The sequence below is a fragment of the Thunnus thynnus genome, chromosome 16, assembly GCF_963924715.1.
Source record: "Thunnus thynnus chromosome 16, fThuThy2.1, whole genome shotgun sequence".
Classification (NCBI taxonomy): Eukaryota; Metazoa; Chordata; class Actinopteri; order Scombriformes; family Scombridae; genus Thunnus; species Thunnus thynnus.
Genome location: NC_089532.1, coordinates 19,750,860 through 19,767,140, shown reverse-complemented (window position 1 = coordinate 19,767,140; position 16,281 = coordinate 19,750,860). Strand labels below are relative to the sequence as shown.

Below are 16,281 nucleotides of genomic sequence, written 5' to 3'. Positions count from 1 at the left end.
GCATGGAGTTTGAAATATGTGTTTTAAGGAAGTTCAATGAAATATGCTGTTGAATTTCATTAAAGGACAAAACTCCCTCCATCCCAGTTCCATTAAATTTCGAAAGAGGCACACACACAAGTTAGTTTTACAGAAATAAAACACTTTAATATATATCAGTCTGTCTTTGCTCTTGTTCACAAACAAGTTCAATATAATTTAACAATAGATGAGTTAAAAGGCTACTTGAAGACTGGCACTATACTGAGACAGAATCATCGATCTGGGCCTTCACTGTTTCTCAGGCAACCCCAGGAGTAAAGCTGAACTCCTTTTCCTTTCGAAACCAACCTTGATCTAGGCATCAGTGTACATAGATAGATATATATCTCCTTAACAAAAATATAAACAATTTTGATCCCGCCAGTAAATTTTGGTCATGCAAAAAAAAAAAAAAAAGAAAACTCAGCACATCATTAACAGGATTTTAAACCATTACACAATAGATAAATTAACTGTACCATCATACAGCATACGATTACAGACCAAGCTAATACTGTGCAAATACACATTTGAGCTGTACAAAATTATTTTGTACTATTCTTGTTAATCTCAATTCACAAACCTTTTAAAACAACTACGTAAGACATCTTAAAAATATCACATCACATATGATGAAACAGCAAAAATATACACCTTTCAGATCCCTGTCTTCTTCCTTCTTTTTGTGCATTTCAATTTTACATTCTGCAATAGTGTTTCTGATTTGTCTACAGTACATGTTTAGATTATGAAAAAAAAGGGATGACAATCATATGATGGTAAAATGTAAAACTCATGACGTCTATCATGATAATGAGCTACCTTTTCAAAGTGCAAAGAGAGCAGGTTGAGTACGTGTAAGACCTGATGTCAGTATGTTACAATTGTCCATGCTTTGTACCAGAGGAAATCTCACTGAGATAAGAATAAGAGCTCCTAATCTTTAAGGACTTTCTCTTTATTGATATAAAAGTGCAGGCACTGTAAGAAATGTAGAACATCTCTGTCTTCAAGTAAGGTCAGTGTTGTGTCAATGCTCTTTCTTCTCTTCCAACATTTGGTAGTGTTTGGATTCTGCTTTACCTTTAGGACAAAGTCCTCAGGACCTCATTTAAACCTTTGTGGACATTGGCAGGTTGGGAGGCAGCAAACTCAGTCAGGCTGGGACCCATCTGGACATAAAGGGCTTGGCACAGGTTGGCGGTAGCGCCGCGCACGCTGCCGCCCCGGCCATGAATGGTCCCACTGTGGGTAGAGGTGCCAAGGAGGTGCCACAGCAAGGGCAGCACTTTCTGCTCCACCATCTGGGGCTTGCGAGGGTAGAGCTCTGTCACGAGATCTGGATATAAAAAGTGAGAATTGATAAGAGGTGGTCAGATATACAAACCAGTTCAAAAGCTGAGGCTAAAACTTGCTACATGTTTCAGAATGACTACAACAGACATACCTGCAACCTTTTCGATAAGATCCACTTTTGCTTTGCCGCTTAAAAACTGAGCCTTGGTGCAGAAAGGCTGGAGAAGGAGTATGTTATCTGCCAAGGAAAGAAAACAAAGAAAAAGTCAAATACAATTTTTCAAATCAGACCAAGCATCAAATTTCACCTGTATCAAAAGTTCTGAATTCTGGAAATGAGTACCAAGATTTAAGATCAGTGCATTAATAGCTCCAATAGCAGCAGAGTAGATGGCGTTGTTCTTGGAGTTGAGGTGATTGTCCACAATCGCTGGGACAAGGATGTTAACCACTTGGGACAAGTTTTCCTTCATCAAGTGGATGATTTTCTGTAGAGACTCGAGGGCATACAGATTGACCTTGCTGTTGGATTCCTGCAGCCTTGACTTGAAAGCATCAAACACCTGAAAGAAGGGAGAGCAGAGAGAGAAGAACAAAGGGTAAAAGGTGGAAGAGAGACAGGTTAGTGATGTTTTCCTGGTGATTTTTATGATTAAAATTAAGAACCATGATAAAAGTTACATAAAAATATTGATGTAATTAGAATAAAATTTCTACTAACTGGGAATATACTATTGATGACCATGTTGGGGTTGTGCTGGCAGTCAGTCACTAGCTGGTCGATTCCCTTGATCCTCTCTCTGAAGTCCTTTGAACCCAGCAGACCTGAGATCTGCTTGATGTATTCGGTCTTGTCTGCAATACTCTGTGTCTGAGATCTACAGCTGTAATGGCTATTGGTCTCCCTGTAGATGAAGCAAATTAAATGTTATATCTTTATAAACCTGTCAGTTAAATATTAGTAACTTACTTTCCATATGTATTTATGCAGTTTATGTCAGCTACACCTCTACTACTGAGGCTGAATTCAGTGCTTACAGGTCTCTCTGCCGTACTGGTTGATAATTACACCCACCTGTTGGTCTGGTTGAGTGGCTCTCTGGTGAGAGACGAGGCCCTGACTGTGCCACTGCCTGGAAGGGAGCGTCTGCCTCTGGCTGACTGGGTGTCTTGGGGCATCTCACCAAGACCCTAAAATCATCCACAATCTCGAGGTAAGATGACAGTGTTTGACCTCTAGCAAAAATACCAACATTTTATTCACATGCAGTAGCAAAGACTGAACCTTTGTCTTGAGAGTGAAGACAGTGTCTCTGACAGTCGGCAGGTCTTTGGTGGGGATATATTTCTCCAGGATCTTGTCAAAGTCTGGGTGGGACGACAGGGACAGCAGCATTCGACGCCCGTAGTACCTATGGGTTGAACCAGTGTAAGAATATACAACCTGAGTGCCAGTATCAACAGTCTTTGTGAATTATTGTTTGTCTGCAGTATTGTTGTTTTTGGATTCGCAGGCCATAAGCAGCATTTAGTAAAGCAAGACAATCATTTTTGTTTTTTTCTTTAAGAGCTGTAGTCAACCAAAGAAAATCTTGGGTCAACTGAAATCGTACATAATCTTCAACTGGGGGTGTGTGTGTGTGTGTGTGTGTGTGTGTGTGGATGTAACGGGACAGAGTGCACAGTGAACTCTGCAGTCACACATTTCTCTGCGTCGGTTAGGCTAACCCATTGTTGCTAACTTTGGAGCTATCCCCCTTCACTTTTTAGCATTTATTAACTGTTACACTGAAGTCTGTACTGTACATTTACTGCCAGACTGACAACTTACTGCTAACCTTTTCATCTGCTCAGCTCGTATCCACCGTCACTCATCTATCGCTCACCCTTTCTCACTCGCTACGCAAACATACTACGCAATGCCGTATTCCTTAGAGTTATACTACCAATAGTTTCCCAGGCAATGACTCAGAGGTAGACTCACGTAACGGAACAGCGCTGCACAGACACTCCCAAACACTATTGATTTCCGAATGAATGGATGTTTGGCATTATTTTTGACATTAAAAAAATATTTTTTTGGCCTGGCGGGAGTTCTTGTTATAATTATAGGAGAAACACTGATTCAGTAAACGCTTAGTAAACGTTGGGTACAGTTAGACCTAGCAGTCTCCATTAGGTTGGGCAAGTTCAAAGTTGTGAAAACAACGGGGGTGTTTTGAATACACCCCCATTTTCAGGTAATTTGTTAGTCTGTCCCTCCCGCTGCAGGAAATAATGGATTAATCCTGGAAAGCTATTGATATAGCACTTTTCTCCTTATGAAAGTAACACGGCAGTTATTCGACCAATGAGAATTTTGTCGGACAAGAGCCTATCGACCAACTAATCGACCAGGAGACCACAGCCCTATTTTCTTTAACGTTTTTTATATTAATGTCAGTTATGGTGAGTATGTCCCTTGTGTATTTTATGACGTATTCTCATATCAAGCAAATCTCTTGGCTATTTTTCTTTTAATCTGGACCGATGGGAAATGTTTAAAGCACAAAATCTAGTGGAATCATCTGTGTTTTATATATATTTTTAATGGGCTAGTAATACAGATTTCATGGTACCAATTTGTGAATCCAACTTCTCATAAATGTTGTTGAACATTTTGCTAATCAGAAAATATTAATGAATCTGAAGTTCTTAATTTGTGCAAAACACGAACATTTAGATTAAATCTGTGCATACAAGATTTGTAAAAACGTAACTGAAATCCCTCTACATACCTGGCTTCCTGTGAGGAGTCTTGTGCAAGCTTGGTGACTGCAGGTAAGATTCTGTCAGTGAGATCTTTACCTCCAGAAAGGAGACGGGCAGCACCAACCTTCTCCACCAGATTGGCCAGATGCTGGGCGGTGCACTTCCTCACCACTGCATTGAGATGACTAACAGCAGAGGGAAAACCAATTCAGAAATTAAAGATTAAAAATGTTTAACGATTCCATTTTAGGATAGTGTGCAAGATAGATAGAGTCTAAGTTTAGTGAAACAGCCCTTCACTGTGTGTGAATGTGGCCAGTGCATACTGACCTGAGTCCCCCGGAGAGTAGAGCATTGATTCCACGAGTGGGGGTACAGTGCTGTACCATGCAGTCCAGTGCTGCATCAACATCCTGCCTAATAAAGGCGTTAGTCTCCCCAGCCTTCTGCAGTAAGGCTTTCACTGTCCCCTCCAGCTCCTGGTCCATTGCCCTCTGCAGGTGGCTGTACAGGTCACCCAGTGTACACACTGCAACCCTGGACACACCTGACCGCAGGTTCTTCACCTGAATAAGAAAGACATTTTTGATGTGAGTGGACAACAGAACATTGGACATATACAGTAGATTAAAGACACAGCATTAAAGATAAACAAACAAAAACAGTAAGGAGTTTACACATGCACTTTGAAGTCAAGGCACTGCATAAATGCAAGACACTGACAAATGAAATTGTTCTGCAAAATCAGATATCAATATGTAAACCAGAAAAGAAGCAGTTCAATTTCAGAGAGAGTAATACATGTCAAAAGTGATGTGGGCAGGTTATACAACAAGAATAGCTACCTCTTGAATGAGAGACAGACAGACATCATGAAGCCTGCCCTGGAGTGTGTCTGAGTGGTAGTGGGCCAGAGAACGTAGGAACGTCAGACCTTCGATCTTCTTCTCCCTTTAAAAAAAACAAGGTTGGTAATTAGTTAATTATTTTTTTCTTGTTCTACATTCTATTAACCTCCATAGGACCCTTGGATTTGAGTTATCAATATGAGGATCAAAACTATTCTCCTCTGAAGCAGTGAAACTGGGGTACTGTAACATTGCAAATGTTTCTCACCAGTCCTCTGAGCTCAGCAGGTTGAAACTCTGTGTCAGTGCCAGCTCAGGCTTGGAAAAAGGACATAGCTCCGGAGGCTCAGAGAGATTTTTCTTGTGGCCTGTAGCGCCAGGAGACAGCTCATCTAAATGGCCCGTCAGATACCACACAACACACAGACACACAGATTCAGTCTCATGTTACATCTCTATCCGTCTGAAAACAAGCAGTGTGTGTGGGCAGCGGTGCATTAACAGCAGGTTGTCAAAACAAAGCATTGTTGCACATTATCCAAAGCAAACATCTTATTCAGCCATGCTCTGATGGCTTTGACAGTCTAATTAATGTTCCAACATTTTCTATTTCTATAAACAAAGACTTGTTAAAACTGTGGGTCATCTATTTATAATGCAGTGGGATATTGTTAAATATTCAAGACACAGAGCAACATAATAATGATACAGTGACATGAACACGCTTTGGTTGTTTAAAAAGTAGAAAATTAAGCTTGACATTTTGTGCACAAAGATGAAACATTGGGCTTTCAGATCCACTGACCTGAGCTGTGGGACAGTGAGGGTCGGGTCCTGCTGAGGCTAGGAGCCCTCCTAAGACGGGACATGTTTTTGGGGTTGGGGGGCACCGTAGGGGGGCTTGGCTGGTGGGGCGGAGTGAAGCACTTGATGGGGCTTTGGGGGCCAGGTGGGCTGACAGGACTGGTGGGGCTGATAGGTGACTCGTCAGAGGGAGGGTCTGCTTTGGTGGAAGTCAGTGTGTTGCCGTTCAGATGCAGATCTACAGCAGAGAAGAGAAATATTTCAAGTCTCTGGCTACAAACACTGTAAGCTCATATTTCATTTCTTTAAAGACTATGACAAAAAACAAAATACATAAATACAAATACAGTAAATAAAGACAAATTTAAACATTTTTCTAAATTGAAAACATTTCTTCTTTTGCTATTGATTGTCTGAACATTCCACATATGAATAACTATTATAAAAAACTATTATGTGTATTGAGCCACAAAAATGTATTGCATTTGTTAAATATAAAGGGTGGTAAGATATGTATTTATTTTATCATAAGGGGCAAAGAGGATCCTTGGAATAGCTTATCTCCAACCAACAGTAAAAATCTGAAAAAGTAAAACTGGCTACAATATGAACTGGAAACTCCACGTTATGATGAAATGAATTTATGCATAAATAAAAACAATTCATTAAGTTTTACAAAACGCCTCTTGCCTTTGATGATTAATATGCTGTTCTCCTCTGTAGGTGAATCTGATAACATCTGTCTCACACGGTGGCGAATCTTGTCTCGTGTGTTGTCCCCGTGACCAAGCTGCCCCTCCGACTGATCCAGGCGCTGCAGCCGCATCTTATCCCGGCTAAACCTTGTGTTCTTCACCCTCTCCTGCACATGCATCAGTAGAAAACACACCAAGTGGTACTTGGTAACTGGAAACTTTCTATCATGTGCTATGATTTACCATTGGACAAAGTGTGACTAACCTTAACCTCATCTGGACGAGGGCTGTCATCACTGTCTGGGTGACTGGCAGAGAGAGCATGGCTGTAGATGCCTCCTGAGGGATCAGTAGGAGGTTTGGCCACTGAATCACCCTGCTCAAGTGACAAGGCCACTCCTGGACGACTGGAGGACACTGCAGTTTCAAACATGCCTATGAAACATGAGGGTGGTGTTTGCAGATAATTTAAATGTATGACCAGAGAGGTGGACACCATACTGTCTCAACTGCTGAATGAATTAGTAATAAGGTCTGCTTAAAATTTTAACAGTGCAATTTAACTGTGATCATGAAGGAAAGAATGTATTTATATTCATGACCATTACTAAATGAGGGTTATTACAAACTGTATTTTGTAGTGTTTCTTTGAAACTCAAACAGGACTTTGGGAAGCTTTGCCTTTCAGTCTGTTGTAAAACAACACTGAGCTAAAATACAAGTTCAGCCACAGAGCAAATTGTTGGATAACTAAATAATGACCATGACCACACTGACCTCTTCCAATGACGCCTTCAGGCATGTCCATGGCTGGTGAGTTCCTGCTGTTGTGGCTCTGAGATCCTAAAGGTCAAAGGAAAGGACTGATTTAATTATTTAAGCACAAAAAATATAATCACAAGATGAATCCAGGAGAAAGCCTTGTTCTGTTTGATGTTATCACTGGCTTACCTTTGGCAGGTTTCAGAGCTCTGACTGATTCCCGGAAAGCTGGTTTGACCAACGGAGGGGAGGGCCCTATGGTCTCTTCCTCAGTTTTGATTGTTCCGTTGGAGTAAGTGACTCTCTGTCCCACAACACCCACCTCAGGTGAAAGTTCGTTTCTCTGAGATAATCCTTTACAGAGCAAAAAAAAAAACGAGAATTAGATGCAAACCAATACAACACAACAGCCAAGACTTTTTGATCCTTTTTCATACCTTGAAGGCTGCTGAAGTCAATGGACACGGAAGATCTCAGTTTTGCAGAAGGATTTCTTGCAATGCGAGGCTTCATTCTTGAAGAGGTAGAGTTTCCGGGACTGTTGACAGATGTGACAAGTGAGAAATTATCCTGGAAAACTGCCTAGCACTGTTCAACACATCGTTATTAAACACCGGATGGTTACCACTGCTCAACATTGGCACCAGGTCTGTTATAACATTTACTCTGACTGAAATATATCAGGCTTTTGTTGACTAATGCCCCAACATATGGTGGTCCTCGTTACAAATGAAACATAAGCAAATTTAACCAATGAGTCCAAAAGTAACGGATCCTTTACCTGGTTTTGATGCCATTGAAGCTAGAGTTGGCAACTGAGCTCAGACTGAAAAGACCACTCTCACTGGCTGAACTAGTAGGCATGGGAGACGTGTGTGATGGTGAGTCCAGACCCAGGTCTAACTTCACAGCTGAGTCAGGGCTGTCTGGGTCTGAACTGCTAAGGCTCACTTTGGCCCTCTTCTTGGCAGCACTGTTGCGCAATGAGCGCAGTGAGTTCAGCATCTGTAAGCAAGACACATATTGGCACATATGAGCATAAAGAGGATTGATGAATCTAAACTGTGATACCCTGGACTAGCAGATAAAACCCTCATTACAGTATTGATGATTAACAAAATTACAAGCAGTTTGCTGACCTCCTGCATGTCTAGAGGATCCTCCTCTTGAGGATCTTGCATTGAATTGATGCTAACAGGGTCTAGATGAAAGTCCCTTTCTAGCTGCTGGTTCTGAGGGCTGCCTGGAGCATTAGACCTCTGGCCGTTATGAGACTGGGCCTGTTCTGCTGGAGGGATGACTGGTGAGATAGAGAGGGTTGCCCTGGTGCTGCTCAGAGCCCGACGGAATGACGAAGTGGAGGAAGAACTCACAAGGGAGGCGCGAAGAGGCCTGGGAGAGCATCTGCTAGAGAGGTCTCCTGGAGGGGGTAGGGCAAGGAAGAAAGAAAGAAAAACTGATGACACAAAACACAACAACATTTTCACATCCAGCTGACAACCTTTCACATATACTGACATCTTTCTACTAGATTACCCTTTGCTGTGCCTGCTGTGTCTCTCCAGGGGCTGGTGTCTCTCTGATGAGGACTGTTCTCTTTCTTGTTGGGCCAGGTGTTCGACATAGAGAGGGAAGAGTCGGCATGACGGCGGGACAGTGTTGGAGTAAGCATGCCTCCCGGGAGTGTAGCAAGTGGGTAGGAGGGCAGTAGGAAGGAGCCGGGTGTAGTGGGGTTAGAGGGGAGAGAAAACGTGCGCTCAACACTGGGGTTCCTTTGGAGCACACGTCCCTTGGATGCCACTGTGAGACAAAGTGTTCACAAATCAACTGTAAATACAATTTCCACATACATGTAAAAACATCCAGACTACACTTTTTATGATTTTTGAAAAATTAGCAAATCATTTTGAGGTGATAACTCCTTACCATTTTCTGAGTCAGTGAAGTTGGTGGTTTTAAAGATGTCAGGGTCTAAGTTGAGGCTTCCACTTCTTCTGATGCGTGCAGGGGACTCCCTCCTAGTGGAAGATTGTGGCTTCTGTGGCTCTGCAGAACCTAGATGAAAAGTATATTTTTGCAATGTTAACAGGGTTGCACAATAGTCAACTAACATGGCAGTAACACAACCCGCCAGTGGTTAAATAATCTGTATGGTGCAATGGCTGGATAAAATTATCAGACCACTGTTACAACACATTTAATGACAAAAGAGAACAAACTCTGCACTATAGACTGTTCCAATGAATTAAGGAATTAATGTAATTCAGAGTTTGTACTTAATATGTTTATATAACAGAAAATTAATTTTGAAAAGTTGAAAAAAATCTCCTTGTGGTCAGTTCTACTCTTCCCAGGTCTTGAAGGTGATGGTAAATAAATTGCAGCTGAAGTCAGTTTGAACTAGCTCCTCACAGGTGATTTTTTACTTGACTGCACTGACAGGCAGCTATAAACCTACGACCCCTTTCTATAGTTACAGCAACAGTAACACACATTTCTCTATTGAAGCTGGATAATAGCTAAGACCTCTTACCATAGGTATTCACCTTCTTTTTCTCTTTAGGGCAGGACATTTCTCTCACAAATAGCCGTTAATGAGGCATGGTCTGAATCTGTTTACTAAATGCACTCGGGGGGGGGGGGGGGGGAAGTTGCTCCATGGAGAGCATGCGATATTCATTTGTATTTACTAGTAAAATCTTTATCTTAACAATCAAATTCTTAAAGCCTTAACAAAGCCTTGCAAATACATTCATTTAGGCACTGAACAAATAACTTGAGAAAAAAGGAAACTGTCAAGATATGTTGTAAGATGCATGCTGCTGTCTCACTCATTGTAACTTAACAGATGCAAGAACAACAATGCCAGGTAAAATCTTAAAGAGTGTGGGGACAAATGTCTGTGAGTATTCACACCAGCAGGCTAGAATTTAGATAACTAAACATTTGGTGAGTGGAGTAAGGTGGTATGGTGTAACGGTTTCTTCCGGCATGTTGTGAGACTGGTATGACACTCATCTGCCATGTAACCTTTCAACCTTGCTCATCTCTCAGGGCTTCTGGTGACATGTGGCACTGTGACTCCTTTGACTCAGCATGCTAATCCAATTTAAAGCTGCTCTAATTTGAGTTCAGCGTAAGTTGACCGTGGCAACCATTCAACTGTACTTGTCACCTCATATGGAATTTATGTGAGTATCGGAGAAGCAAAGTATTGACACTTACTAAAACTGGGTACGTAGGTCTCTGGACTCAGCTTCCTGGACAGGGGAAGGAAATCCTCATGGGCCACCTACAAGTAGACAGAAAATTATTTAATTCAATAGAAACAATAAAGGATGAAGTTCAAATACCTAACATGAAACAAACCAGATATTTGAATAGCTCAGACAAGAGAAACTGGCCTTTGGATGGATGTTCTGCTACTGTAAACAGACTTAACTTAATGTGCATGACGTCTACTGTTCTCATTAAAGCCTTACTGTCACAGTGCAACCTGTGAAACCTTAGTCTAAGATAAATACATGAAGTACAGAGAGAGTAACGAGAGATTTTTGGATCAGTGCTAACATCTCAACCTCTGAGAGAGTCTTAGGCTAAGGTTATTCCCACTGCCTCCAATCTGATCAACACTCACTGCGGAGCACTCGGTGTGATTGCAATCAACACTAGAGTTGTAAATAAGCCATGTTTTACAAGCATAACCCTGTGATATTAGCAATTATGTTTCACGCCCCCTACAATAAGTGTGCTGTGTGGTAATGGGGTTGCTGGGAGACAGACACTGCTGTAAACAGAAGGTTTTCAAATGGAAGCCTCTAAGCTGGGTAATAGTTCCCAGAACAAAATATGGTCAATTAATACCTCCTGAAACAAAGCCACTCATCACAATCCATGCACATTATTAGAACAAGGCTGACAGTAGCTTCATTTTAATTATTCTAGGGTGTTAGCTGATTAAGTATAATATAGTACATGTTCCACATTGCATCCTTTAACCCTACAAAGTGGTATGTTTACCCGGTGTTTCAATACAAAGCTAATTCTCATGACAGCAAAAGCTTATCCTTGCAGCCAAAGTGTCACTGTTCAAGAAAATGAGTCACCTACTCTATTTCTTCCAGGAATAGTGTCAGTGATCCCTGAGTGTTCTGCAATGTTATTCATCTATCCTTCTCTTTTTTTATGATTCAAGAGCCGTATATTTCAGTGACACAACCTAGCACAGAGTTACTCTGCCAAAAGATACAGATTAATTTCAAATAATGTAAAATAAATAAATAAATAAATAAAAAGTTATCAAGCATTATGGGCTGCATCATGCACACAAGACACTGGTTGACTGAAGAGGACATCATTGAACTCTGTGTAATAAGATGTGTAAGAACCTGTTCACACCGGGCATTAAAATGTAAAAAACTCGTGACTCGACCTTAAGGTCGCCAGCCTCACCGTCATACACCCACTCGCTCCCTTCCTAAAGGTGGACTGACTTTTAAGATGGATCAGCTATTCTCATTTAGTGACAATCTTTCCTATCCCTATACAGATAACAGAGAAACGTTAGCTGCTGTGTCTCTCCCGAGCGAGGCCCAAATGATTTCCATTTGGGCTGAAGAGTCAGTACAAAAGAAAAAAAAGAACACATTTGGTCTTTGCAAACGGAAATGATGTAGCCTACATGCTTATTTGTATTTTGAGCGGGGAAGTGATATACGATCACAAGCGGTCACTCAGACGCATCTGGAGACACATTCTAATGCCAGGTGTGAACTGACACACTGAGCTGTTATCGAATCATCCAAGACACATGTTAATGCTGGGTGTGAACAGGGCTTCTGGGACAACTGATCCTCTCTGCTGCACTCCTTCCATACTGCAGCATGTGAGATATAGCTATATTTAGGTTCCCACTCCCCCAAAACTGTCTCAAAGGAAGGTGCCTCTGTTGTCTCTGTGGACTGGTGCCTTCGGGTGTGACTCAGCCTGTTCAACCTGCAGGTCTAAAATGGCAAATTGTCAAGACTCCAGATTTATTCAAATGAATGAATTCTTACTGAGGTTGAGCTTTATCATTTCAATGGGGACTGAGCAAGAGTAAAAGGAAGCAGAGAAAGCAAGCGCAACTTCACATAACCACTCCTTTCATTCTCTTTGCAGTGACTGCACTTGCTGAGTGATTGGGGGCAAATCAACATAACCGCCTCGCCACCGAGATGCACGGCAATTTCAAAGTCAATGAGAAAAACACTGGTGCTCCTAGAACCTCTGCGCAGGCAGTTAACAATTGACTGATTAAGTGCTAATTGCTTTGGATTTCAAAGAATATTTTTAGATGCCCTTTCAAACAAAAAGGAGAACACAGCTTGTTGAGTCAATAGCTGCTTCATTAATGTCGATCAATGACAACAAAAAGGACAAAATTTCCATCAGTTCTTTCGGGTAATCTAACCTTTCCCAGAGTATCCCTCTAAGCTGTATGTCTTACTTTGACTGAGAATCATAAAGCTGGTGAAAACATATATTGAATCCAGGAATGTTCCCAAATGGCATAATTAGCATGAGAGATAAGTGAGAATATAGCAAGTTAACAGTGGTGATTGGCCCCACCTGTTTAGAGTACTTTCCATTGGGGGTTCTGCGTTGCTGGTCATTTTCAGTGGATGGGAAGCTTGACATCTCCCAGGGTAGTTTGTTCTTCCCTTTACCTGCACTGACAATCCTCCTTTGAAGTGGGGGGTCATCAGTGAGGGAGCCTAAACTGCCATAGCCATACAAGCGCTCGCAGTCTGGTTCAGTTCTGTGGCTCCTAGCGCTGCTGATCCGTCCTCCATTCATCACCCAGTCCAGATCAGCTCCAGAACCATACTGTGGGGAGCACCTCTGCCCTGGTTTGGGCACCACCAGGCCATACTCCACTATCCCCTCAGAGGAGAGTTTTGGGAGGACGTGCCTTGCTCGTCTCGCCTGTACAGCTCCCATGAGACCCTCTGCATCTTCATTGAGTTCAACCATGTCGACAGCTTTCATTAGAGGCTGTTTTTTTCCCGTGTCAAGGCAATAGTCAAAAACAGCAAACAGCTCAAGAGCGGCATGGCGGACCTTCTTTTTGCTGTCTGTCAGATATGGTGCAACCTCAAAACAAAGCTTGGGGATGTTGAAATCTTTCCTTGGATGAGTGAGCATAGCTGCAATAATAATGTTAAGGACATCTTCCCGAACCCTGGAATTCTTGTGTTTCAAATTGCCGATGACAAGATCTAATACTTGTTGCGGAGAAACAGTTTTCATGATCTGTCGAAACACGTTCATATATTCATTCCTGGTGACGGTGCGAGTGTCCCCAAGGGCCTTGAGAGCCACTAAGACTATCTGTTTGATATATTTGTCTGCACTTGTATCTAACTTCTGAATAAGTAAGTTTAAAACTTGTAAGGTACCATACAAGACTTTAAAATTACTGTCATCCAGAAGTCGGGGAAGAAAATTTATGAACTCTTCAATACTGTCAGATGGGACTGATTTCATGTCCACTTCTGAGAGGATGTGTTTGAGCTCTTCCACCCCATTTGTGCGATTCTGGTAATTCTTCAGGTCCAGAAGCTGCTGGTGTAACTCCTGGGAGATTAATCCAAGTATCATTATTGATGGTCTTATGGATGTGGTCAAATTTGAGAATTCAAAAAAGCAAACACAATCCAGTGAGGACAATAATATTCCTCTTCTTTCCTATGTGCTTTCATCCTGAGTGGGTTGGTGATGGAGAACCACTCTCCTATTAGTCAGACTGTGAAAACAAAAGACAGAAAATTAACAGTAGATACAGGATTTAGTATTCCCATTTGCTTACAGTGAAGCAGAATGAACATAGTGAGGAGCAAAAAGACATTGTGACAGCTTCAGTAACAATGTATGTAAACATGTTACAGCAATGAATCACATAACATTACATATTTTAACTGAGAGAGTCTCTTGTTGAGTGCGCTTACATGTGCATAGTATCCTGGTTTTGAGCCTTATCCTGTTTTTGATTATATTCTAGATATGGCGTTTACATGGAACATTAAACATGGTTATTCATATCCCTGTATACATGATCGTAATAGTACCCAGGTTTCTGATCGTCTGCCTGTATGTGTCTTGATTTCTCACCATCTCAGTCACTATGAAGTGGTTCCCGAAACCTGGATATGGTGTTTACATGCCACAGTATCCTGGTTTCTATCGGAAATAGTAGTTATTTCCAGGTTTCGCAAAACCGGGATAAGGACTTATCCAGGTTTCTGAATTCGGAATAAGCTGTTTACATGCGCAAAACATAACCAGGATACCAGTGTGCATGTAAACGCACTCATCTGTTCCCCAACATCATGATAAATCACCATGAACTAACTTACCTTATAATGGAGCCTATAGATACTCAACCACTTGTGGCTCTCTGCCACTCCAGTTATCTCCAGTACGATTCAGATAACCTCTACTACTGTACGTTATTCCCTGCTAATGTAACATTACTTTCTATTAAATAACTGTCATAAATGTCGGTTACAGTCTTAGCCAGTTATACGATAGTATAAAGCCTGCAAAGGGCTTACAATCAATCCCTTGCTACTGGTTACCGTTAAGAAGCCTAATTGGTTAACCTAGCTACATGGAACCTTGAGCAGCTATCATCGTTTAAACGTTGCTAAGCTAACTCTGCTAATTGTGTTAGTGGTTAGTGTTGGCTGACTGGGCTAGCAAAGTTGGAAAAACAGCAAGAAAATAGACCTTTCATTCCCCCTGGTCCTCTTCGGCGACGCTCGTCGAGTCTATCTAATGTTAACGTCGTCCAAGTTTCCATGTCATTCTGCGGCAGTTGCTATTCTCCGAGTGCAGACATTTTTCCTGGTTGTTTTAGCTGGTGTCTGGAGTGTTGAATGTTTGGGCGCTACAGAGGTATTCACATCGAGAGGCGCCCACACAAACACAGACATATACACACACACACACACCGAGGCAGCAAAATGGCGAATACATGTCGCAAACTGAGGAGCGCTTCCATGGTGACGCGAGTTCCAGGCTCCTGCAGGCGGCATCATCATCATCATAGAGCTGCTGACTGAGGGAAAGTAAAGGAGACAATGTGGACGAATTATCATATAACACGCTTTAAACTACATGTAACATGCATATCATGTTCCATTTATGCACTGTAGTCTGGGTTAGAACTCCCCACATGTATAAAATATCATAAATAGCATGAATATCATTCAAAATACATAGTTTTCTGTTAGTTCATAATGCTTTTTGGGGTTTCTAATGTAGAAAAGTCAATATTTGCTCAAATATATTTTAGTATTGTATATTGTATATAGCTGCTATGTTCTAGTCATATACGTTATTAATATTTAAAGAGACCCTCCAGACATGTTTTAAGATGGATAAAATACTCTACTTTGAATAATAATTTGTCTGATACGGTTTTTCCACAAAAAAGTTAAATTGTCCTTGAAACTACATCTCCTCCTTCTCTCTCATTAAAAATTCCAGAATCTATAAATATGCATATATATTTTATTTTAGACGTTTAACTGCTGGACACAAGATGTCTCCTACTTCAGTGTAAAGTCCATTCTCAGTGTTTGTGCATTGGAAGCTTCAAGCTTCCACATCACACTTGTGTAAATTGAATATTGGACCAGGATTGGTTTCCAAACTATTTGTGGTGTCAAAAATCATGCTTGTTAGACTCGCCCCTTAAAGGACCAGTGTGTAAGATTTAGGGGGCTATATTGGTAGAAATATTGGCAGAAATGGAATATAATATTCATGTGTATTTTTTAATTAGTGTATAATCATCTGAAAATAAGAATTGTTTTTTTTTACCTTAGAATGAGCCCTTTATATTGACATAGGGAGTGGGTCCTCTTCCACAGAGGCTGCCATGTTGCACCACCATGTTGCTATAGTAGCCCAGAACGGACAAACCAAACACTGGCTGTAGAGAGGGCCTTTCATGTGAAGTGACCATATTTGGACGAGAGGTTGGAGCTGACCCTAGAGCTAGCTGCTAGCTTGGTTAGTACTATTGTCTATTTTACTGTAAATGGGACCATAATTTA

At 41.4% G+C, this 16,281-nt stretch overlaps 1 protein-coding gene across 1 annotated transcript; it reads right to left on the bottom strand.

Moving 5' to 3' along the window:
* Window positions 1-121: 121 nt before the first annotated feature.
* LOC137199361 (TOG array regulator of axonemal microtubules protein 1) lies at window positions 122-15,273 on the bottom strand. The gene is made up of 23 exons (XM_067613608.1): window positions 14,948-15,273; window positions 12,788-13,964; window positions 10,403-10,469; window positions 9,104-9,232; window positions 8,714-8,977; window positions 8,317-8,597; window positions 7,959-8,182; window positions 7,615-7,715; window positions 7,367-7,531; window positions 7,193-7,258; window positions 6,681-6,850; window positions 6,411-6,582; window positions 5,722-5,958; window positions 5,185-5,308; window positions 4,914-5,019; window positions 4,399-4,634; window positions 4,095-4,253; window positions 2,603-2,729; window positions 2,393-2,508; window positions 2,039-2,222; window positions 1,661-1,880; window positions 1,469-1,555; window positions 122-1,360 (listed from the first exon to the last, which is right to left on the bottom strand). The coding sequence occupies exons 2-23, from the start codon at window positions 13,817-13,819 to the stop codon at window positions 1,107-1,109; spliced, it is 4,521 nt and encodes a 1,506-aa protein (XP_067469709.1). The 5' UTR covers window positions 13,820-13,964; window positions 14,948-15,273; the 3' UTR covers window positions 122-1,106.
* Between the last annotated feature and the right edge of the window lie 1,008 nt (window positions 15,274-16,281).

Bases quoted from the DNA above. Each gene is read 5' to 3' on its own strand.
- LOC137199361 (XM_067613608.1), bottom strand. From the start codon at position 13,819: ATGATACTTGGATTAATCTCCCAGGAGTTACACCAGCAGCTTCTGGAC. The intron at 7,259-7,366 runs GTAAGCCAGTGA...TTTGACCTTTAG, and splicing joins AGCTCTGAAACCTGCCAAAG to GATCTCAGAGCCACAACAGC. The intron at 4,635-4,913 runs GTAGCTATTCTT...TTTCTTATTCAG, and splicing joins GTCTGTCTCTCATTCAAGAG to GTGAAGAACCTGCGGTCAGG.